General features: G+C 45.2%; 1 protein-coding gene across 1 annotated transcript in view; it reads left to right on the forward strand.

Moving 5' to 3' along the window:
* The window catches only part of GRM4 (glutamate metabotropic receptor 4), a 326,984-nt gene extending 303,360 nt beyond the window's left edge, over nucleotides 1–23,624 (forward strand). Inside the window, 2 exon segments of the mRNA XM_020999609.2 lie at nucleotides 12,804–13,049; nucleotides 22,274–23,624. Of these exon segments, the coding sequence (XP_020855268.2) occupies nucleotides 12,804–13,049; nucleotides 22,274–22,462 (435 nt within the window). The 3' untranslated portion in view covers nucleotides 22,463–23,624.
* Nucleotides 23,625–24,532: the final 908 nt, after the last annotated feature.

Genomic DNA, 24,532 nt, shown 5'->3' on the forward strand with positions numbered 1-24,532 from the left:
TTTCCTGGCACCTGACAAGGTTTCTCAAAGAACATTTCTCTGCCTGTTGGATTAATTGCCACTAATAGCTTGTCAGGAGGAGATGATGCTGTAATCATCTCAGCCAGGGGTCCCTTTGTAAGGCAATATGCCTGGGGATTTTTCCTGACCTTTCCCAAGCTATATTGGGAAGAGTGCGCATTTGAACATGTGTGTGAATGTGAGTGTATGTGTGTATGTATATAGAGAACAGGGTCGTGTGCTATCGGAGATCAGTGACCATGAAATTTTCCTGGAACTAACCAAATGAAGTCAGTTCTTTACTGAGTTAAACTTTGCTTTAGTTGGGGTGTGTGTGCACGTGTGCACGTGTGTGCACATACTGGGAAGAGAGAATGATAGAGCTCCTGTTAAGTCTCATCCATCTTTTTCCATCCTAACTCTCATTCACCCAACTTTCCACCTCCCTTTTATCCACCCAACCCCACTTCCCTGTCCTCACCCAAGTGGCGACCAGAGGGTTCCTTGTCAAGACTCATCCAGTTTATGTCTTCCTCATCTCCTGTATCTGTTTCCTTCTCTCCATTCACATAGCCACCATTGTAGGTTAGGTCCTCATCACATCTCCCTCAGACAACCACAATAATCTTCCCTGTCCCTAGTCTCTCCCTTCTCCAGCCCATCCTCCACACTGATGCCAAACCAGTACTCTTAAAGTACAGATTTAACTGTGTTACTCCCCTGCTCAAGAGGATGCAGTGGCTCCCACTTGCCTCCCAGATAAAATACAAACTCCTCTGTTTGGCATTTAAAGCCCTTTACAATCTGGCCCTTGCCTGCTTTTATCGCAGGCTTATTACATATGACTCTCCCTTAGGAACTCTACTTTCCAGTCAAATGGATCTACTGGGTATTCCCTGTTCATGAGATTCTATTTCTCACTTTCATGACTTTGTACACACTGTTCCCCCATGGAGAGAGGGGGGAATGCATTCTCTTCCTCAGCTCCATCTCTTGGATTTCTCACTTCCTTTAAGGCTTACCTCATGTCCTGTTTTCCCAGTCTGACCCCCAACCTCCAGTTACTAATGCACTTCCATCCAAAATTATTTTGTTTTTACTCATTTGGGTTCAAGTTATTTGCCCTCAATAGAAAACATGGTCCTTAAGAACAGGGAGATTTTTATTTTTGTGTTTGTATTCTTAGTGACCAGTGCATAATTGCTGTGCCAACCAGGGAATGGATGCATGCATGAATGAATGAATGGACAAGTCAAGAAATAAATAGAATGTGGATGTGGTGGGCATAGTGTTGTGGTGATAGGATGGGGGGGATTAGGTCAGGTTGGTTCAGATCAGTAGCCTTATTAGGTTTGGAAATATCTGAAACCCAAGTCATTTTCTAAGGAAAGCATTGCAGGGGCGAGGAGAGGTGATAGAAATGAACTCCATTTAGGTGAGGACAGGGAAGTGAAACTGGGTGGGTAGGTGGGAGATGGAAAATTGGGTGGATAAGACAGGATGGAAGAGGTTAGGAAGAGGGCAAGGACATGAGGGAGGATGAGGAAATGGGATAAATGGATGGATGTTGGGGGATGATGTGATTGAGGAGGTGGAGCTGTAGGAGGTTGGGAATGGAGGACAGGAAGATGTGGAGATGGGGTGAGAGAGCAGGTGAAGGGAAGAGTCAGTTGAATGAGGAGAAAATGGAGAAATATAAGAGTTGGAATATGTTAGTGTGGAGGTAGGGTGGAAGTGGTCAGAAGGAGATAAAAGGCAGATGCTACATAGAGTAGCTGGGAACCTCAGACACCTCCTGACACTTACACCCTTTCCTTATACCTCACCCTCAGAAAGAGACAAGACAAGAGTAAGACCTTTCCTCCACCAACCACCCCTTGTCCGGGGACTCCCATCCCAGCTGCAGGGTAGGGAGAGCTATAGCAGCCTGAGGGGAAGGATAGTATCCTTAGCCCTTGTGGTGGGTAGAGCACTGGATTTGAAGTCAGGAAAACTTTGCGTTTGAATCTTGTGTGACTTACTTTCTGTGTGACCCTGGGCAAGTCACTTCTCTGAGCCTCACTTTCTATATCTGTAAAACAAGAGGGATGGTCTCCATACCTCAAAGATCCCTTTCAGCTTGAAATCTATGATGCTATGATCCTTCTTTTCTCTCCTTTATAATAATAATAACAATAATAACACATATGAATATAACCCTTTACAGTTTAGAAAGTACTTTTCTCCCAACAGGCCCAGAGAGAGGAGGCTCCCTGTGGTCATGTCTCTTGCTGGTGGCAGACCCAGGACCAGAACCGAGCCTTGTGACTGCCAGCCTATTATTCTTTTCCCCATGCCAACATGCTTTTCTATCCAAACAACCCCCTTGCCACCCTCCTGGCTGCTCCAGGCCCTGCCTCATTTTCTTTTCTTTTTTAAGCCCTTGGCCAGCTTGGTGCCTGCTCTTGGGTTGTAATTAGTAGCCAGATTCTTTAACTTGGCTTCCACTATGAGCAATTAGCTGGTTTCCTATGTTTCTGTAACAATGGGCTTGTCAATTTCTGGTTAATGAGCCATAGGGGAGGTAAGATTATCTCATTCCACATGGTGAGGACACATCTCCGGTTCTGGGGCTCTTTGGCCTCGTGCTGGATCCCCCATCTTCACCTGAATGGCAGGTGGGTGGTCCCCCCCTTCATCCTGACTCACTGAGGCCCCCGCCACCCTGACCCCCTACAGCATCACTTTCAGTCAGTAGGCCAGGGAATCAAGGAGAAGAAAAAGCTGGGGATGACCCCGAAACCATGATCCCGTTGTCTGTTGCCCCACCTCTTCCCAATGAGTATTGCCGTCCCTTGTCTCCTTTGACTCAGGAAGCTGGCAGCCCTATGAAGACAGCAGAGATCAGAGAGGGAATAAGGTCACATAACAAATCAGTGACAAAGCCACGACCTCGTTCTTCTGAGTTATAAAAAAGAGTTGTCCAGAAGTAGAATGTCAGAGTCACAGATGCAGATGGAGCTTGAAGGACATTCACAGGCCAGCATCCAGCATCCTCATTGTCACAGATGAAGAAATGGGGGCCCCAGGGAGGTTAGCTAACTTGGAAGGCTCTCTCCTCACCCCCAACCCCCTACCCCCTTTTCCTTCTTCTGTAACCGTGGCTCCAGTCCCCAGGATCCAGTGAGGCAGAGCCCAATCCAGAGTGTTTGTGGGAATAGGTAGGGGATGGGAGAGATTATGTGTCCTTACTCTATGATGTCCACTATCACAGGTGGCACATACCATTCCTTATTATTAGCTTGTAAGCTTTTTGGGGAAAGAACTATATTCTTGTCATCTCTTTTTGGTCTAATAATACAAGTATAGCTAACATTTAAATAGTGTGTACTATGTGCCAGGCACTGTGTTAAGCACTTTATAAATATTATCTCATTTGATCCTCACAACAACCCTGGGAGGTAGGTGCTATTATTATCCCCATTTTACAAAGGAGGAAAGTGAGGCAAACAGAAGTTAAGTAACTTGCCCAGGGTCACACAGCAAGTAAGTAACTGAGGCCAGATTTGAACTCAGGTTTTTCTGACTCCAGGTCCAGAACTTTATTTCTCTTTCTCTTTCCATTTCTATCCCTATCTCTTCCTGTTGGAACTAGGATTCAAACTAGGCCTTCTTGCTCAAAGGACAGTGTGTCTTGCTTTGCATTTTTTTTGGACGGAGAGTGTGGTTTTGGGGCTGTGATTTCATCAGTGTAGGAAATTCTCAAATAACAGTAGATGAAAAGACCTGGAGATCAGGAAGACCTGCTTTCTAATCCTTTCTCAGAAGTTTATGAGCTGTGTGACCCTAGACAAGTCACTGAAACTCTCTGAGCTTCAGTTTCCTCATCGGTAAAAATTGGGGGAAAGGGTTAGACACAAAAGTCAGTTCCAAGTCCAAAGCATTTAAGTGCCAAGTATGTGCCAAAGTTCTGTAATAAGCTCAATCTGCTGATGCAATTAGGCAATTAGTTATAACCTAGTGACTTAACAGGGTTGCCTGGCAGTACTGAGCTTCACTGACCTTCCCCAAGTCACATAGCCAGTATGTATCAGTCAGGATTTGAACCCAGTTCTTGCTGAGTCCAAGGCCAGCCCTTGATTGCACCATGTCTCACATATGGTGGGTGTTTAATAAATGTTTATAGGATTGAATTTTTGAATTGAACCCAGGGCATCTAGAGCCAATCCCCTGGCAGTAGCTTTTCCGAGTTGGCACTGCCTCTGGCCTGGGAGACCCAGAGAGGCTGCTAAGTGACTAGAAGTAAGGGGAGGCCTTGCCAGAGAGCTTAGGAAGGAAAGAGGGAGGGAAAGACGGGGGATCCCTGCTAGGGAGAAAGGTAGGTAAGTAGGAACAAGGAGGCGGGGTGGCAGGATGGGAATTGACGAGTGCTGCCTGGAAGGCCCCACTATTGAAAAATGGATTATCCGACACCCAGATTAATGGGCTTTCATTTTGCTAAACATCTGTCACCGTTAGTCCTGGATAGTGAGCGTGAAATTAGTTTTGACTATGGAGAAGCGTGGACCTGGTGGGCTATGTGACTTACATGCCAACTGGCTGGGCCAGAGCTGCCGGGACAGAGGTCCAGGGCCCCTGAGCCTGCTGGCCAGACCAGGAGAGGAAGGTGGATCAGGAGAAAGAGAAAGAGATGCAGAGCCTGGGAGCAATGCTGATCCAGCGGCTGGGCGTGGAAGGAGTTTAGGCTGTGATGGGGGAATGGCGGTAGGTTCCAATTCATTTCAGTGGGTATTTTTTCTATTTGTAAAGGATATAAACAAAGTGCTTGACACATATTAAGCATTATATAAATGCTTATTCTATTCCCTTCCCTTCCTTTATGGAGCACCTCACCCAGCATATGCCTATGTGTGTCCCTCTAGGTCCTCAAGTGTGGCCCTTTGACTGAATCCAAACATCATTTCTTCTGTGAAATTTGGATTCAAAGAGCTGCACTCGAGGACCTAGAGGGCCACATGTGGCCATGAGGCCACAGATTCCCCACCCTGATCTAGTCCAAGCTGTGGAAAGAATCCCCACAACAACAAAGACCCTTGACTTGAGTCAATAAAACCTGAGTCCAAATCCTTTCTCACATACTTATTAGCTGTGTGATTTTGAGCAAGTCACTTAACTGCTGTCTGCCTCAGTTTCCTCATCTGTAAAATGAGGGGAATGAATTTGTTGGCCTTTAAGGTCCTTTCCAGCTCTAAATAAATCTATGATCCTATGTGTTCTAGAAACATGATACTTGACTAGTTGCAATCTAGCTTTTGCTCGAATACCACCATTAAAGGGGAGTCTGCCACCTTCTGAGGAAGTCCATTTTTCTTTTGGATAGCTGAGATAACATTGGACTTTGAGCCAGGAGGCCTAGGTTTGAATCCTGGTGCTAATACTAATTGAATTACCTTTGGCAAATCCCTTCTCCTTTCTGGATCTCAGTTTCTTCACCTGTAAAGTGGTGGCAGTAATACTTGTGCTACCTCCCTAGGAGGACTGTTGTGATTCAAGTATTTTTCATACAGTAGAGTATGCTAAGAATGTGAGTTGTAGGTAAGGCCCAATCTTTGCCCCTGAGGAGTTTATAAGCCCCAACATTTAAGAAAGGACCAGACCAGAGAATGAAAAATGAAGCCATAAATTTAACATCATATACTCTGTGTTAGCGTGTACAGTGCAGACTATACATGCCAAAGAGAAGGAGTCAGAAAGGGAGAGGTCGCTGTGGGGGGAGATAGTCCTGGAAGGCTTCTCAGAGGATGTGGATGCTGAGGCAGACCCATGGGGATGCCTTAGGCTTTGAGAGGATGGATGGGGATGGAGGAGGAGGTCCTGGTTTCTATTGCCCTTGTCTTATCCAGGAGTGCAACAAGAGTTTGGGGTCCCAAGAAGTATTAATAATAACAGACTGGATCTGTGAGTTCATTGATAGAGGGAACTCCCATATGAGGACACTCCCTCCACCAATGCAGTTCAGTACCATTTCTACAACTGAGAGTCTTACAGATGGATTGCCTAGAGCAGAGAGGTTTCCAGAGCCTGTATGTCTCAGAGGTGAGATTTGAAACCAGGTTTTCAGGGCTCTTAATGCTACCTCTTTATCGACTACTCTATGTTGCTTTTTACTCTGCGTGTGTGTGTGTGTGTGTGTGTGTGTGTGTGTGTGTGTGTGTGTGTGAGAGAGAGGGGGGGGAAGAGGAGGGAGGAAGAGAAATAGATAGAAGGAGAGGGAGAGAATGAGAAACAAGAGAGAAAGGGAGGGAAGGAGAGAGAGAAAGGGAAGGGGAGAAAAAGGGAGGGGGAGAGAGAGAAGACAGAGGGAGCAAGGGGAAGAAAGATGAGAAAGAAGGAGGAGAGAGAGAAGAGAAGGAGAGAGGAAGGAAGAGAGAAAGAAATAGAGGGACAGGAGAGAAAGAGAAAGGGACAGAGAAAGAGAGAGGGAGGGAGAGAGAGGAGGGAGGGAGAGAGAGTAGGGAGAGAGAATGGGAGAGAAAGGGAGAGAGAAAAAAGGAGAAAGAGAAAGGGAAGGGGAGAAAAAGGGAGGGAGAGAGGAGGAGGAGGAAGAAGGAGGAGAAGGAGAAGGAGGAGAGGGAGAAGAAGAAGAAAAAGAAGAAGAGACAATGAATGATAGAGTTCAGACCTGTGATTTCACCTGTGTAAGAAAGTGGGATGTGGCTGGAACCTCCAAAAACTCATTACCTTAGAGGGTTGCCTGTGACTCAGAAGATGTAAGAGCTCAAGCCCCTGATTCTCCTCCTTCAGTCACAACAGGGACGCCTTCAATACAGCAGTTTACACTGTTAAAAAGTATGTTCTCACCACTGTCTCATCTGGTCTGCATGTCAATCCTGGGAGTGCTATCAGTTTCATTTTATAGAGATAGGACCTCAGAGCCTGGCTAAGGAAGTGACTGGCCCACAGTGAGGGGCACACAGTGAGGGGCATGCATTGAGTCAGTGTGACAGAGAGAGGACCATCACCCCCAGGTGTCCAGACATCCATCAGAAGGGTCTTTTCTATTACAACTCACTGTCCTTCCCCTCCACCCTTCATGCTGTTGCTTTGATGTTTATCCAGGGAAGTTCTCTGAGAATACAAATTTTCTTTTACCAACTATAGATAGCACCAGCCCCAGGATCTCTCTGTGCCTGTCTCTCTTTCCTTCTCTTCTTCCTTCTTTCTCTCCATCTTCCTTCTCTCTGTGTCTCTGTCTCTCCATCTGTCTTACACACACACACACACACACACACACACACACAACTCCATTGAGTACAGAAGGCCTGTGGCAGCCAAGTGTCTGAGAGAAGAAACCCCTTCTCTGTGCCATCTCCACCATTCAATTCAATCCATTCTATTAAAATGGTTACTAAAAGCTCATCATGCTCAAGGCACTGGGTAGTGGTAAGTCAGGACAGTTTCTGACTTGGTTGCTTGCTACAGGGGAAAGCATACCAGCTCTAAAGTCAGAGAGCAGGAATTTGAATCATGCCTGTATGGCCTTTGCCAAGATCTCAGAGGGGGTTGGTCTAGATGGCCTCAGAGGTCCGTTCCAGCTCAAAACCTATGACCTACCATCTCACCGAACAGTGGATAGAGCACTAGGTTTAAGGATAGCTGACCTGGCTTTTTTTTTTAAGGCAATCAGGGATAAGTGACTTTCCCAGGGTCACACAGATGGTCAGATACTCAGAAGTATTTGAAATCAGGTCCTTCTGATTCTGGGGCCGGTGCTCTGTCCATTGCACCACCTAGCTGCCCCTAGCTTTGAATACTGGCTCTTATACTTCCTAGGCATGTGACCATGGGCAAATCGCTTATCCTTTTTGAAAATCAGGGTTTTTTTTCAGTCATTTTCAGTCATGTCCGACTCTTCATGACTCCATTTGGAGTTTTCTTGGCAAAGATAGTGGAGTGGTTTGCCATTTCCTTCTCTAGCTCATTTTACAGATGAGGAAACTGAGGCCAACAGGGTGAAGTGACTTACACAGGGTCACACAGCTAGTAAATGTTGGAGTCCAGATTTGAACTCAGGTCTTCCTGACTCCAGGCCCAGAACTCTATCCACTGCACAACCTAGCTGCCTAAAGATCAGTTTTCTTATCTGTAAAATGGCAATAATAACACTTACACTACCTACCTCATAGGGTTGTTATGGAGAAAGGCCTCTGTAAAATCTTGAAAGTCCTACAGAGGTGGGAGCTCTCAGCAGTGGGGTAAGAGATGTACTGATACAATCATTTAGAATGCTAATAAGTGCTCAGGAGAGATCAAAGAGAATGGTTGGAGATTTGAAGAGGGAGAGATCATTACTGGCTAAGGAGACAGCACCTGGGTTGGACCTTGAAGGGTGTTAAGACTATCAGGAGAGGGAGATGGAATAGAATATCATTCTAGGCATGGGGGGGATGGCATGCCCAAAGACACTGAGGAAGGCAAGGGCAGAGTGACTGTGGGAAGTAGTAATAATAGCAACATTTATATAGCGCTTTAAAAGTTTGTAAAGTGCTTTATAAATATCTCATTTGATTCCCCACAACAACCCTGGGGGAAGGGTGGATGCTATTATTTATCCCCATTTTGCAGATGAGGAAACCGAGGCAGACAGAAGTCAGGTGACTTGCCTAAGATCACACAGCTAGTAATTGTCTGAGGCTAGATTTGAACTCAGGTCTTCCTGACTTGAGGCCTAGCATCTATGCACTGTTCCAGCTAGCTAGTAGTCCAGCTGTGCTGACACCAACTGTGTATGAAAGGGAGTATCATGTGAAGTAGGTTGGAGGTACCTGGGAGGGCCCAGAATGCCAGCGTAAGGGGCTTGTGTTTTATTTAGTAGAGAAAGGAGAGCCGTTGATGTTCTGTTATTTCTCTTCCTGTTCTCTTGCTTGGCTCTCTCATCCCTCATTCCAGCACTTAATCAATAATCGATGAATATTTATTAAGTGCCTTCTATGTATCAGGCCCTGTGCTAAATGCTGGGGATAGGAAAAGAGGCAAAAGACAATTCCTGCCTTCAAGGAGCTTACAATCTAATGGTACTCAATTGTTTTCTATAATATGTCAGTATTACTTTCCCTCCCACTCCCTCCTGGGCATTCTGTTTGTCAAAGACATGGTCATTAATGACGTTGAGGAGAGCTCTATCAGTAGAGTGGTGGGGGCTGATGCTGGACTCAAGAAGGGGCAGAAAAAGAAATCTAATTATTCCTAATCCTAATTAGTCTGTGGAATTAGACTTTATAGAACTCTTTCGAACCTCTCTGACACAGAATAGAGGCTCTGAAATATAGTAGATAGAGAGCTGGCCTCAGAATCAGGAAGACCTGGGTTCAAGTTTTGTCTCTCACCTTCTGGCACATACTAACTGTGTGCCCTTATGCAAGTTACTTAAGGGTTGTTGTGAGGATCAAATGAGATACTATTTGTAAAACACTTTGTGAACTGTTGTATCCACTATATAAAAGCTATTATTTGTGGTGGTAATAGTAGTGAAATAGCTATGTTCTGGGCTTGGAGTCAGGAAGACTTGAGTTCAAATTTGACCTCAGATACTTATTAGCTGTGTGACCCTGGGCAATGGCAAACCACTCAATATCTTTGCCAGAAAAATCCCAAATGGAGTCACGAAAAATTGGACACTATTGAAATTATTGAACAGCAACAGCAATAAAAGTAATAGTAGTAGTAGTAGTAGTAGTAGTCATAGTAGTAGTATTGCTGAGGTGCATAAGGGATGTAAGAGAAATAGGAAACATGGTCTCTGCCCTCAGGAGCTCACCATCTAATCATGAAAATAAGACACAAACACATGAAAAAATTATCAACATATGTTAATATAGGGTTGATAGAACCCAATGAGATGTACAAATACAGGCCCATAGGAATTCTGAATAGGAGGCTTGATTCCAATGGACTTGTATCAGTTAGTCAATCCATAAACTAGCATTTATTAAGCACCTAATGTGTGCCTAAAGCTAGGGGTGCAATGACCAAAATAAAACAGTCCTTGAATTGAAGGAGCCTTGGATGGTCAGGGAAGGCTTTGTGAAGGACTAGTGGGACACACATCTAGTTGTCAGAGGCTAGATTTGAACTCAGAACTTCCTGACTCCAAGTCCAACATTAGTTGCCTCAATAGATACTTGAATTCAATTGAATTGACTCCCCAGACCTCAGAGCCTCTTGCTTTTTCCTCCTAATACCCCTAAACCCTAATTCCTCATCAGGCTCAGCCTGGAAACCCTTGCCACTAGCCTGTGGTTACCTGCAACCAAAGCCCACCCAAGGTAGTTGTCCCTCCAAAGAAGAGGAAAGGCAACAGACATGCAAAGGTACGGGAGCATTGCTGAGCTGGAGGCTGGGCAAGGTGTGCAGAATTGGACCCGGGTCAGAAGGTGTAAAAACTGTGTGTTATTTCTTGTCTGTATGAGGCTTTGAGTCCCTTCCTGTCTCAAGGGACTTGATTTATAACCAAATATGTACTTATGAATCCTGGAGAGCATTTTCTGGCCTTATAAATATGTGCATTTATAAAAAGGGGAATGAAAAATGTCTCATTATCCTCCCCTTTGCGCTGTGCCCTAGGCAGTTACCTCTCTTGCTTACCCCTAGGTCCCTCTCTGCTTCCATGCTGCAGAGGAGACTGAAGCAGGGTGTGGGAATGGAGGTGGATATGGAGAGCAGAGGGCCAGGTCGGCCTTCCTCTTCCCTCATACTCAATCAACTGCATTGTTCTTTTGCCTCTGTAACATTTCTGATGTCTTTCTCTTCTTTATTCCCTTGCCACCACCCTAGTATAGGTCTCTATTTAACCCCTGCTCCTCCCCTGCCCTTGCAATAATCCTTTAATAGGTTAGGTCTTCTTGCCTTGACTCTCTTCCCATTCCAGGTGGGAGGGAAGGGAATATGCATTTATAAAGTGCCTCCTATATGCCAGGCTCTGTGCTGAACACTGTACAAATATTATCTCATTTGAGATCAATAAATCAATTCCCATTGAAACGAATTGGAACTAATTCTACCTACACCATCTACCATCATCCCCCACTGCTGCCCAGATACCTTCCATGCCTAGCTCTCAGATCAGCATTACCCCCATCTTCTCTGTGTGCCCTAATATATAGATGTAGATAGTTATATCTATCTGTTTATAGATATTTAAATCTAGATATAGATATATAAGTACATATTTATATGGAGATATATGTGTAAAATAAAGATTATGCATGATATAAAGATTTAGATAGAGACAGACATCTATCTCTCTGTATAGTATCAGTATATTATATCATAAAATACTATTATATATAGCACATACTATATATTACAATAGTATAACACATGATATAAATTTATTGGCTGTATTATATATGAATACATAGATCTCTCTATATGATAATGCCGCCTACCTCCCAGTATATATACACATACACATACTGATACATATATGTAGATATGTACTCACACAATACATATACTATGAAATTATAATATATCATGTTATATACTAATATAATATATACTATTACATGCTATATAGTAATGTATAATGTATGTTATATAACATTATAAAATTATAAATTACATGTTATGATACATTTATTGTTATTATATAGATCTATATCTCATTTGATCCTCACAACAATTCTGGGAAGTAAATACTGTTATTATCTTCATTTTACTGTTGAAAAAACTGAGGCAAACAGGTTCAGTGACTTGCGCAGGGTCACACAGCTAGTAAGTAGCTGAAGCCAGATACGTACTCAGGTCTTCCTGACTTCAGGCCCAGCACTGTATCTACTGCACCACCTAGTATATTTCTGTATACTCCAATCCATTCTTCACACCACTCTCAAAATAATCTTTGTGCATAGATCTCTTGAGTTTCCATTTCCAATCAAATAAAAAGAAGTTATGATTTCCTGGTTTTCAAGGCCCTCATCACATCTCATGTTCTTCCCCTCCATATGCTCTACACTCCAGCTAGGCCCATTGTCACCCAAAGATACTCTATCCTCTCCCACTGATCCTGTTCCCTGTACCTGAAATGTTCTACCTTCCCCTCTCTTCACCTTAACCTATTCTTTAAGGATAATTTAAACGCTCCTTCTTCTGCAAAGCCTTCCATGATTTCTCCCCCACTCTTGCCTGGCTTGGTAATGATTTTCCTTCTCATACTTTACACAGGGTTTCCCCCCATACCTTTTAAATGTGTTTAACCTATAATATCGTGTGTTATGATCTGCATTTATGTCTTATACATTTAATGGACTCTAAGTTTCATGAGGGTTAGGACTGAGAATTAGCTGAATTTTATATCAGTAAGTTAATGAGCATTTATTATTAAGTACCTACTACATTTCAGTCACTGTACACTCATTTATTAAGCATTTTATGAAATATCTACTACATGCCATGAGGATAGAGAACAATACCAAGATAGCTTTGACTCTCCAGAAGCTTATTTCTACTGAAGGGAAACAACATGAACACAGAAAAGTCAATCAACTATATACAAAGTAGACCTTAAGTAATTTGTGGGGTGGGTGGAATTAAGATAGACTTTTTCTAGGAGGTTGAGCTAAACTTTGAAGGTAGCTTAGGGGAAGGTGGAGGAAGAATAGTTTAGCAGCAGGAACAGCTGGAACAAATGAATGAATGAATGAGTTAATGAACGAATGAATTAATGAATGAGTGAATGAATGAATGAATGAATGAGAGAGGTGGTCCACCCTGAGGCCCTGGAATCCTTCTCTGACACTGTCCCCCTCCCTCCTCTTCCCCAGCTGTACATCCAGACAACAACGCTGACGGTCTCGGTGAGCCTGAGCGCCTCCGTATCTCTGGGGATGTTGTACATGCCCAAGGTCTATATTATCCTCTTCCACCCTGAGCAGAATGTGCCCAAGCGCAAACGAAGCCTCAAGGCCGTGGTCACTGCTGCCACCATGTCCAACAAGTTCACACAGAAGGGAGCTTCCGCCCCAATGGGGAGGCCAGGTCCGAGCTCTGTGACAACCTCGAGGCCCAAGGTGAGCTCTCCTGCCCCGGGGCCCTAGAAGAACTCTACTCTGCCCTGGGCCAAGAAGTCCGGGAGCCCTGGAGGACAGAGGCAGAATGAGGTGTAGGACTGGTGGGGGTGGAACCCTGACTCCTCAGATGTGGCAGGATGAGGAGAAGGCTTAGCTGGGCCCCCTCGGGGGAGGTTCCAGGGAGGGGGGCCTGATAGGAACCTTTGTGGTGTCCTAGGTCTGAGGCCTCAAAGAAGGGAGGAGTCTGGGTAGGTCAATGTGGGCAGGGCTGGGTGCACACAATGTGGTTTGTGGATTATAGGGGAAGTCTTGCCCCTACATCAGACATTTCCCTTTGCCCTAATATCCCTCCATTAGAGTGGCCCCTTTGAGATAAGCCATGGTCTTCCAAAGACTCCCTGGGAGGGGTGGATTTGGCAGGCTAGATTTGAGTACTCACTGGGCTAGCTAATGCAAAGAATCTCTACAGAATCACAGAATTGTAAGGGACCTTAATCATTTTTAGTCCCAACCCCTCTAAATGAACAGAGAGAGGACGTAACTTGTTTAAGGTCACGGGGCTCGTTCACGATAGAATTATGACTCAAACCCAGTACCACGCTGCCTAATTCCCCTGAAGTTTGTATACAAACAGCCAGGACACCCCCTCCCCACTCCCCAATTTATTTCAGCTGGAGCAAGCCTCAGGGGGTTGCAGGATTAACTCTCACTGGCTATTCCAGCTTCAGCATTCTGGGTGATTCATCTCTCCCTCCAGCACTGGCTCTTTTCCCATTCAAAGCATAACAGCTCACTTTGTCTGAGGCTTCATCATTTCCAGACCACTTTCCCATTCATCATCTCATCTGAGCATTCGACACCATCATAATGACTCTGTGAGGCAGGCAGGAGTGGCATGACCCCTCCATTTTGCAGATGAAGAAACTGAGCCCCAGACACTGGAAATATATTGTACCAAGTTATACCGGTAGCTAGTCAGTGGTAGAGCCCTTGTTAGAAGCCCAGTCTCCTGGTGCCTGGCCAAGTGAATTTTCTCCTATATCCAATGCCTGAATTTTCTGCTGTTCATCTTGCAGTCCTGCCTGCCTACCAAGAGAAGCATACTATTGCCTTTTGACCCAGGGAAGACCCCTGCCCTCCAATTTTAAGTAACACTGTCCTACTGATTGGAGGACCTCTCCAGTCTCGCATGAAAGTCCCCGCCCTCTGATTTTAAGTAACTCTAGTCCCATTTTCCCTGCTCTGCCTTCCCAGAACATCACTGCTGGCCTGCTTTTCCTCTCCTAGAGCCCTGACCTTTCCCAGAAGGGGTGATGTGAGGGAAGTTCCCTCCTCTCCAGACATAATTGTCAGAGAGGTATTTTATCTTCTGTTCTCCTCTCAACCTCCCTAATGATGTCAGGGGCCCCCAATTCAGATGCCAGCTCTGACACTACCTGAGGCACCTTTCACTTCATGAGGGATGTAAGAAAAGTAGGGGGCATCCTCAGAGAAATCCTATGGTTGAGCCTGCTCATTTAACAGATGAGGAAGCTGGAGACCTGGAAGGATAAGTTAATTGCTTGAAGTCTCATAGGTCTTATGTAATAGGGCTGCTAAAAAGTCCTGTAGAAATGAGAGTTCTAGGTTTTGGGGGTTTCTTGGAAGGGATTTAGACCTATGATTTCACTGATGGATGCAACTCCCAATGAAGAAAGTCCTTTTACCAGCACAGCTTAGCACCTCCTTTGCATCTGCGGGTTTTGAGAGCTTACATGGCTTACCTAGAGTTGCACAGCTATTAGGCATCTAAGGCAGGATTCAAACACAGCCCTTCTTGACTCCAAGGCCAACTCTGTGCTAGGAGTCATAGACTTGGAGTCAGGGAGACCTGTGTTTGAATCCTGCCTCTAGGTGCTTATCCTTAGCTGTACCCCCAGGGGCAAGCCCACTTACTTAACCTGCCTCAGTTTCCTCAGCTGTAAAATAGGGAGAATACTCATACCTTTTGCACAGTATTGTTGTGAGTAGCAAATAGGATAATATTTATAAAGTGCTATATAAATATGGCTGCCTCTCTAAAGTTATTATCATTTATAAGATTATTATTAATAACCTTTTGGGTTTCAATTTCCCCATTTATCAAAAGGAGTTGGACCAGAATCAGGGGCGGGGAACCTGCAGCCTCGAGGCCACATGTGGCCCTCTAGGTCCTCAAGCTCGGCCCTTTGACTGAATCCAAACTTCACAGAACAAATCTGCTTCATAAAAGGACTTGTTCTGTAAAACCTGGACTCAGTCAAAGGTCATACCCAAGGACCTAGAAGGCCACATGTGGTCTCAAGGCCACAGGTTCTTCACCCCCGGTCACTAGATGATCTCTAAGGCCACTTCTACATGTTTATGATCCTATAGATTCTCTGTCTTTGATTAAGGTATCTTTAAGTTCTAAATGCTATGATTTAAAGACTTTCCATCTTCTCGTCCTCCCCACCTCCACTTGCTCAGAGCCCTGGCCCTTTCCCAGGTCTCCTCTCCCTTTCCATCTACCCTCCTACTCCACCTTCCTTATACCACCATATACCCAGTCTCCAAACCAAAACTCACCTAGCTTGTGTCCCATCTTCTCAGCTCCTGTGCTCTGCTGGATGCCCTCAGCCAGCTAATCTGAGAACTCAAGCCCTTTAATGACCTGTTGCAAATTATTTTTCCTGTGGATCTTGGCTTTCTCTGCAGTAAAATGAGAGGTTTAAAGTAAATGATCTCTAGTTTCGTTCCAACTCCAACATACTGTGTTGCATATGGTAATGGGGGAACCCATGATCCCCACACATGGACAGCCAGTGTTACTTGGCTGGTACCTCCCACACTCTTCTGCCTCAGGTTAACACATCACCCCCTCCCTGCTAACATAGATGCATTTTACATGGATCTTCTGAAAATAAGGTCTTATTCCAAAAAGGTGACTCAAGGTTAAGTTGCATGGGATAAGGAGAGCTTCTTCAGTGATCCCTCTAATGTACGATTGTGTGAGTTGTATGTATCCATAGGGTCAGCTCTGGCTGGGCCCCCATAGGAGCCCTGGGGTGATCTTAGCCATCCTCTGCCCCTCCTCAGTTGCACCCAGCTCCAGCTTAACATTGCTGAATCAGTTTTACAGTTTGGGAGACTGGGACATAAGGTGGGGGAACGAATAGCAGGGGAAGGAATAGACTTAGAAGTTTGGATTCCCAGGTGCCTACTTCCTACGTGATTTAGGGAACTTACTACCTACATGGAGGCCAGGGAAGGGAGCTAGGCACCTTCCATCTCTCCCTCCCCTTGCATGCCAGAAGAAATCGGGAGGCCAAGGGCCCGAGAGACCAGTCTGCAGCTTTGAGACAAGAGCCCCCTTCTCACGATGAAAGTGGCAGGCAGGTGATTAATCCTGGGAAAGGTTGGGGAAGTGAGGGGAGAGTCGGGGAGGGTGGGGATGGCAGACTTGTCACTCCTAGAGAGAAGGGATATTTTTCACTCTGTCACTGGCAGGCCACGTATCTTTAAACAAACAACAGAATAAATAATTTACAGGGCCTGATTGCCGGCAGATTGGCTAGGGAAACACGGAGGCTAACAAATAGAGGCTGTCAGCTCTAATTTTGTATGGCCCGTCTAATTGTTATCTGAGGGTAACAGCATCTGAAGTCTGCAATAAAGGGTCATTTGTCAGCAAGGGGTGGTGTGTGAACACATGGCAGGCACATGAGGAAGCAGGAATGCTCGCTCAGGACTGGGAGCCCGAGCACACATACACAGACACACACACACACACACACACAGACAGACACTCTGCTCTAGATCCCTCTCTTCTTTTTCTTCTTCTCTTCTTCTTCTTCTTCTTCCTCTTCCTCTTCTTCTTCTTCTTCTTCCTCCTCTTCTTCCTCCTCCTCTTCTTCTTCTTCTTTTCTTCTTCATCTCCTCCTCCTCTTTCTCTCCCTCTTTACTCTTTCTCTCTTATCTTTCCTCTCTTTCCTCTCTCTTTCTCTGTTCTCTCTCTCTCCTCCCCCTCTCTGCCTCCCCTAGAAAGGGCCCAGAGAACCCCTTCAAGATGGAGGCTGGAGCCACTTACCAGCACTAAGCTGGTACCTCTCACAACACATTCAGCCTCAGAGTCCGAGGGCTCTCAACCTTGGACAGACAGGGAGAAAACCTTCAGACTCTACAGCTCTACAGCTAAGTTTTCTCAAGGAAGAAACTTCTGTCTTTCTGTAGGTAAGGCTGTGGGGAGATTACCCCTGCACTCCTCATGTTAGCTTGAGACTGTGTGTGACCACTCAATCGAAAAGCATTTATTGTGTGCCACTAAGAGCCAGGCACTGGCACTGTGCTAAGTTCTAGGGTTACCCCCCCCCCAAAAAAAGGCAAGGGGCAGCTAGGTGGCACAATGGAAAGAGCTCTGGCCTTGGAGTCAGGAGGACCTGAGTTCAAATCTGGCCTCAAACACTTGACATTTACTAGCTGTGTGACCCTGGGCAAGTCACTTAACCCTTATTGCCTCACCAAAAAAAACGAAACAAAAACCAAAGAAAAGGCAAAAACAGTCTCTTCTCTCAAGGTGTTCACATTTTAATAGGGGAAATGACATAGAAATAACTTGATCCATACAGGATGTATATTCAGTAGACAGGAGGCACTCTGAGGGGGGAAGGCACTAGCAGTGGGGGATAGAGAGATCCAGAAAAGCTTTCTGCAGAAGGTGGCATTGGAGCCTATCTTTGAAGAGGTGGAAATGAGAGAGCAGAACATGGGGGGGCATGGGGGTGGTGGGGGGTGGGGTGTCAGCCAGTACCCTGGCAAAGAGACAGGAGAGGAGTATTTCAAGAACAGCAATTAGGCCAGTATGACTGAACTGTCAGGTGTGTGGAGATGGGTAAAGAGTAAGAAGACTGGAGAGATAGGAAGCTGACAGGTTACAAAGAGCTTAAATGTCAAGTAGGATTTTATATTTGATCCTGAAGGCAATGGGGTGCCAACAGAGTTTATTGAGGGTGTGGTGGGGGGAGAGGAGAGGTGATGTGGTCAGACCTATGTTTTAGGAAAATCACTTAGGCAGTTGAATGCCGAATAGGAGGATTAAAGCTGGGAGAAACTCTAGGTAGGGATATTAATTAGAATCAGGGACCATCCTATCTGTGGCTGCTATCCTCATTCCCTGGAGGAAATTCAGTGCTCCAGCTCTTGCCCCGAATGCCAACTTAACTTTAGTTAATAGATTTATCACCACAAGTGAGACCAATCTGTTTGGGTGAAGAGAGCAGGGAGTGAGCCTGGACCCCAGGCCCAAAAGGGACTTGAGAACATTTAACAGTTAATAATAGTAATAATCAGTATTCACATTTCTGTTGCGCTTCGAGGTTTAGATAATTTCCTCACAACAACACTATGAGGTGGGCAATTTTAGATGGATGGGGAGATAGATTATTACTGCGCCTATTTTACAGAGGAGGAAACTGAGCCTTAGGGAGCTTAAGTGATTTGTCCGTGATTTTCATAGGATGGTAAAATTTAGCATTGGAAAGGACCTTAGAAATCCTCTGGTTGTGCCCGTTTATTTAACAGGTAAGGAAGCTTGGAGACCAAGAAGTTATTTGCCTCATGTCTCATAAGTCTTAGGTAACAGAACAAGGATTCTAGCCCAAGTCCAATCCAAGAAGACCTTAGTTCAAATACTGTCTCTAGTGTTTAGTACCTTTGTGACCTTGGGGAAATAATTTAACCTTCCTGGGCCTCACTTTTCTCATCTGTAAAATAGGTCTATGACTCCCAATTCAGGTCTCTTTCTACCAAGTCATATTATTTCACTTTAGTAAGTGTTAGGGCCAGACTTGGAAAGAGGTTTTCTGACTCCAAGGTCAGCACTCTTAAACCAAGGACTGACTATCAGTGTTCAATCAACTCTTACCATTCCATTTTCACAGAGCAGCTGTTTCACAGCTGTTGAAATGTAGAAAGGCTATTGGCTTTGGAGTCCACGGACCTGGATTCAAATTCTGCCTACCACATGCTACTAATGTGATCTGGACGGAACTGCTATCAAGCGTGGTGTTGCCTCATCTGTGTAATGAGAGGGTTGGACTAAACACGGAGATGTGCTGGTCAAGGTTTAACCACTAGCCCCATTGGGGGGAGGGGGAATCTTCTCATGACACCCTTTTAAATCTAGTTTTCATTAACTTAAGTCTATATAATCAACATAAAAATCAATCAATAAACATTTATGAAGCACCTACTATGTTCCAAGCACTATGCTGGGCACTGAGGATACAAAAAGAAGCAAAAGACAATCATTGCCCTCATTTGTTGTTTTAGTCATTTTCCAATTGTGACTAACTCTTCATGACCCCATTTGGGGTTTTCTTGGCAAAGATGCTAGAGTGTTTGCCATTTCCTTCTCTAGCTCATTTTATAGTTGGGGAAACTGAGGCAAACAGGGTGAAGTGACTTGCCCAGGGTCACACAGCTAGTAAGCATGTGAGTCCAGATTTGAACTCAGGAAGATGAGCCTTTCTGACACCAGGCCTGGCGCTGTATGCACTATGGTGCCACCTAGCTGCTCCTTGCCCTCAAGGAGCTTGCAGTCTAATGGGAAAGACAATATGCAAACAAATATACACAAAACAAGCTACAAATAAGTTAAGTAGGAAATAATTAAAAGAAGGAAAGCTCAGATGTGTAGATTTTGCCTATTTCTGAGATGTAATTCATTTATTTTTTTGGTGAAGCAATTGGGGTTAAGTGACTTGCCCAGAGTCACACAGCTTAGTGAGTGTTATGTGTTTGAGGCCTGATTTGAACTAGGCCCTCCTGACTCCAGGGCCAGTGCTCTATCCACTGGGCAACCTTGCTGCCCTGGAGATAGAAATTCTTACATTGAAAATGTAACGACTGGGCTCAGGAGCTGGTATGAGCTGCTCCAGCACACCACAAATCTAGATCTGTGTGATCAGTTAAACTGTGGGGCAAGAGTGTTAGCACTGAATTACAAAACTGAAGGATCACAGCATTTCCTCATTGTAAGGGACAAAGTTCAGTTTCAAAGTTCAGCTCATTTAAGCTGTACTGGAGAATCAGAGAATCATAGATTTTGAACTGGAAGGGACCAAAGATCAGCTAATCTAACCTCTTCATTTCACTGGCAAAGAAATGCATTGCCACTATCAGCTCTCCCATTGTACAGATGGAGCTAAACATCTCCCTCAATCATTGCTATGTATGTACAGAAAAAGACTAGAAAAGGATTTTTTTTATATTAAAAAATCTCATTATTTCTCACTTTGGATAGAGACTGGGCTACACATTTGTTTCCACTCTGTTCGTATTTTTTAAATGGTGGCACAGGGCTCTCAAAAGCTGGTTGGAGGCCTTGGATTTCTCTGAACCTCTGAGAATGCCCAGCTACCCTGAAGCGTTTGGAGATGGCCAGGCCCCAGCTGGAAGTGTGGTCCCTGCTCCTGTGCCCCTCAAAACCCTACTAGTTACATTTTTAATGAGCTGTCATCCATTGCAATCCTTGCCCACAGCCCTGTCAGTGGGGATTTTGCTGTAACTGATCCTGAGTTTTAACTGTTACTGCTGTCCACCAGGGTCTGGCCCTCTGCTTTGCAGGTTCAGAAACTCAATTTTATCAGTTCACCCGGGGTAAGCGGGTTGTCTAGTAAACACACTTATAAGTGAGTGATTTGTAAGTGAGAATGGTGTTAGTTCACAGAGGAAGACAGGGTTTTGGAAAAATTGTGAAGAAAGCATTGATTTTTCACTAGCTCATTCTCAGCTCCCTTTTTTCGCCCCTCCCCTTTTTGCCCCATATTGGTGCCCCCATTCTCATGTGCTTAGGAAAGGCCTGCCTTACAAGGACATGACCCCTCCCCATCAGAGTGCTCTGTTTCCATTTTGAAAAGGAACCTGGTAAGCATATCCTATAAACGAGCCAGTGACTTGTGATATCTTGGACAAGGTGGAGAATTAAGGAAAAAAGCCCTATGACTATGGGATAGTGAAGAAGGAGAATGGCCGGAAGTAAAGGGGACAACCTGAGAGATCATGGGGAAATAAGGTTGGGAAGAAGGTTGCCTAGTTAGCAGCTGGACCTGGAGTGTGTGTGTGTGTGTGTGTGTGTGTGTGTGTGTGTGTGTGTGTGTGTGTGTATGTGTGTGTATGTGTGTGGAACACCCTGGGTTCAAATCCCTAGCTCAAATGCTTATTACTTGTACCTTGAGAAAATTTCTTCAACTCCTGATCCTCAGTTTTCTCACCTGTAAAATGGGACTAATAATACTTGCACTCCCTACCTAACAGAGTGCCTCACAGACCCTAGAGATCTATAGAAACATAAACTGCTATCATTATTATTATTAGGTTAGGACCAGAGGGTGGAAGATCTTGAAAGCCAGGGATTGGGGAGGAGTGGTGTTCAGCCTTGATATGGTAGGTTATGGATAGCCTTTAAAGGTTCTTGGGTGGGATGAAAGGAGTATGTGTTTAATGTTATCCTTGCGGTGGCAGAGGCCTGGTCCTGGGATGGGGGAGAACTGTGGCCTGAGTCCTCAAGTATTTGGCCAACATACAGTTTCCCAGGGGTGTGCCCAGGTGGGTCTTTATCTGGGGTCCATGAACTTGGCTTTTTTAGAGTCTGGTTTCAAGAGAATTAAGGGTCCATAGGCTTCTCCAAAAGGAAGGGGGAAGAGGTCTGTGACACAAGAGAGGTTAAGAACACCTGCTCAAAGGCTATGGGTCCTTCCTGAATTGGTTGCCTACCTTGAGGGAGGCAGTATGCTGAGGTAGAATGAGCAAAGGATTTAGTATGAGAGGACCTGAGTTCTAATTTCAGCTGAGCCTCTTATTTCTTTGGACTCGGTCTCCTCATCTACAGAATGAGACAGTAATAACTCACCTTGATATGATACTTTTCTCACTACAATGCTGTGAGGTAAGTAGTGAATCTTCCCAATTTACCACAGAGGAAACTGGACCTCAGCACTTGTTTACAGTCACTCAGCTTGCAAGTGTCTAAGGCCGATTTCAAACCCAAGATGTTTGACTCCAAATCCAGGGCTCTAGCTACTGTACCTCACTGGTTTTTTTGGATGATCAGTGGTCCATCCCCATCATCACTGGCAGGGAGAGGGAGGGGCAGAGAAGGGCTGAGGAGGGAGGGATGGAGGCAACCCTGTGACTTCCATGAATATCCCTTTTTTCTCCCCTGACAGCTCTGGCAACCAAACAGACCTATGTTACCTACACCAACCATGCAATTTAGCTGGAGCTCCTTGCAGCTGCCGGGTTTGAGGAGATGGAGGAGGAAGAAGAGGAGGAGAGAATGCAAACTTTGTAGAGTCTCCTGTCCAGACAGGGCTCTGATCTCTTGCGATCTCCAGGCACCCCAGGAGTTTCCTTGATTGCCTTGGGAACTTGGAGAGGAGGCTTGGTGCTTACAAAGCAAGAACCCCAGTGCCTGGGGGGTGGCAGCAGTACAGGCCCTAGCCAGGCCAAGGGAGCAGGAGGAGGGGGTCCTGGGGAAGCTGCTACTTGGCTCCCCTGGTCCAGGGTCTTTGACCAACTGTCCTTTCCTGCCCAAAACCATAGGAGGTTATATTCCGTTGTGTCAAACCTATTGGCTTCTCTTGTTCCCCTTCTGTTTCTCTCTCTCTCTCTCTTTCTCTCTCTCTCTCTCTCTCTCTCTCTCTCTCTCTCTCTCTCTCTCTCCCTCCCCCCCTTCCTTCTCTTCCTCCCTCCCTCCCTCTCTACTTTCCTCTCTCTTCTTCGGTTTCTCTCTCTTTCCCTTTTTCCCCCTCTCTCTTCCATCCTTTTTCAATCTTCCCTTCTCTTTCTTCTCTCTGCCCTTTAATCTTTCTACCTATCTATCGATATTACTACCCTGCTCCGGGCCTCAGTTTCCTCCTCCATAAAATGAGGGGTTTGGACTCAATGTTCAACTCAGTCTGTGAGTCTATGAGTTTATATCTTTGTGTCTGCCTGTCTTTTTGTGTTTCTGCTTGTCTTGCCTTCCCTCTCTTTATTGTCTCTCTTCTTTCTCTGTTCTTCTTCCTGCCTTCCCTCTCTCTGTCCTGTCTTTGGCTCTTGATTTCTATCTTCTCCACCTCCTTTGCCTCTTTCTCTCCCTGACTTTTTGTCCCTCCTTCTGTTTCTCTCCAACTGTTCCCAATCCTCTGTCTCTCTTCCTTTTGTATTTTTGCTTTCCTGTCTTTCCTTCCCTCCCTCATTTCTGTCCCATTTCATTCCCCTACCCCTACTTAACAAATCTTATGTGTTGCAAAAAAGAAAAAGGAAAAAAAACCAACAAAAAAAACCAAAACAAAAACAAATCTCAAGTGTGTTGCAAAGTGCTGAGTCCTCTTGGTGGCCTCTATTTGTGTGACCCAACCCACGGATTGAAGCCTGTCTGCTGTGTGTCCTGCCCGCCCACCCACCTGACCAGTCGCCCGCCCACCCACCAACAACACAGAGTTCAGTGCCTGGATGTTTATGATTATTGATGACAATGTGTAGAGCATGATTGTTTTTATACCAAGGACATTTCTAATAAAAAAAAAACACATGGTTTTGCATCCTGCCTCCTTTGCCCCAAGCACCCTGTAGAAAGATTGTGTGCTGACACTGCAAAAGGAGGGGTGGTGCTCAAAGGAAGGGAAGGATTTGGTGATTGGGAGGGAGGGAAGGTGGTCAGAATCTGGGATGGGTACCCAGCCTTGTGGCTAAACTGCCCTGATCTTACTTGCCTAGGGACAGGGTGGTGGGAGGAGAGAGGACACTGTATCAGGCAAGGTCCCCAGTCAAAGACTTGGAGCAGGGATAAGGGGCTTAGAGGAACTCTGGGACTCTCAAAAGAAGGCTGATGACTTTGTCCATCCAGGAGTGGCCTGGAGAGTGCCCACTCCCCTGCTGACTCATTTCCCTTTGCATCTCGAGTAGTATAGCTCATACTTCCATCATCCTTTCCTGTAGTTAAGATTTTCCCCATTTTACAGATAAGGGAAATGAGGCTGAAATGAAATGACTTGCTTGAGATCCTATAGTTTGACATGTAGTTTACAAAGTTCTTCTCTCTCAAGCACCCTGAGAGATAGGAAGTTCAGGTCCCTATAACGTGGAAGCCAGAACTCAAAATCCATCTTATTGATGGGAGAATTATGCTCTGAGTGTTGTATCCAGCCCCCTAAACATCCACAATCGCATTCAATTCACCCAGACAGGTGAAGTGATTTGCTCATGGCTGGGTATACTGGAGTCTCCAACCTAGTCTTCTGACTCAGAGTCTAATGGTCTTTATACCATGAGGTGAAGCCTAGCTAGGCTATGCCATGTGATCATCTTGGGATATTCGCCCTGGAGTAGAGAAGGGATGGGGAAGGACAATATGGCTGTCTTCAAGTAGCTGAAGGGCTCTCATGGGGAAGAGAAATAAAACTTGTTTTGCTTGGCCCAAGAGGGCAGAATTCAGAGCATCG

This window comes from Phascolarctos cinereus, unplaced genomic scaffold (assembly GCF_003287225.1).
Source record: "Phascolarctos cinereus isolate Bilbo 61053 unplaced genomic scaffold, phaCin_HiC Scaffold_5;HRSCAF=322, whole genome shotgun sequence".
NCBI lineage: Eukaryota > Metazoa > Chordata > Mammalia > Diprotodontia > Phascolarctidae > Phascolarctos > Phascolarctos cinereus.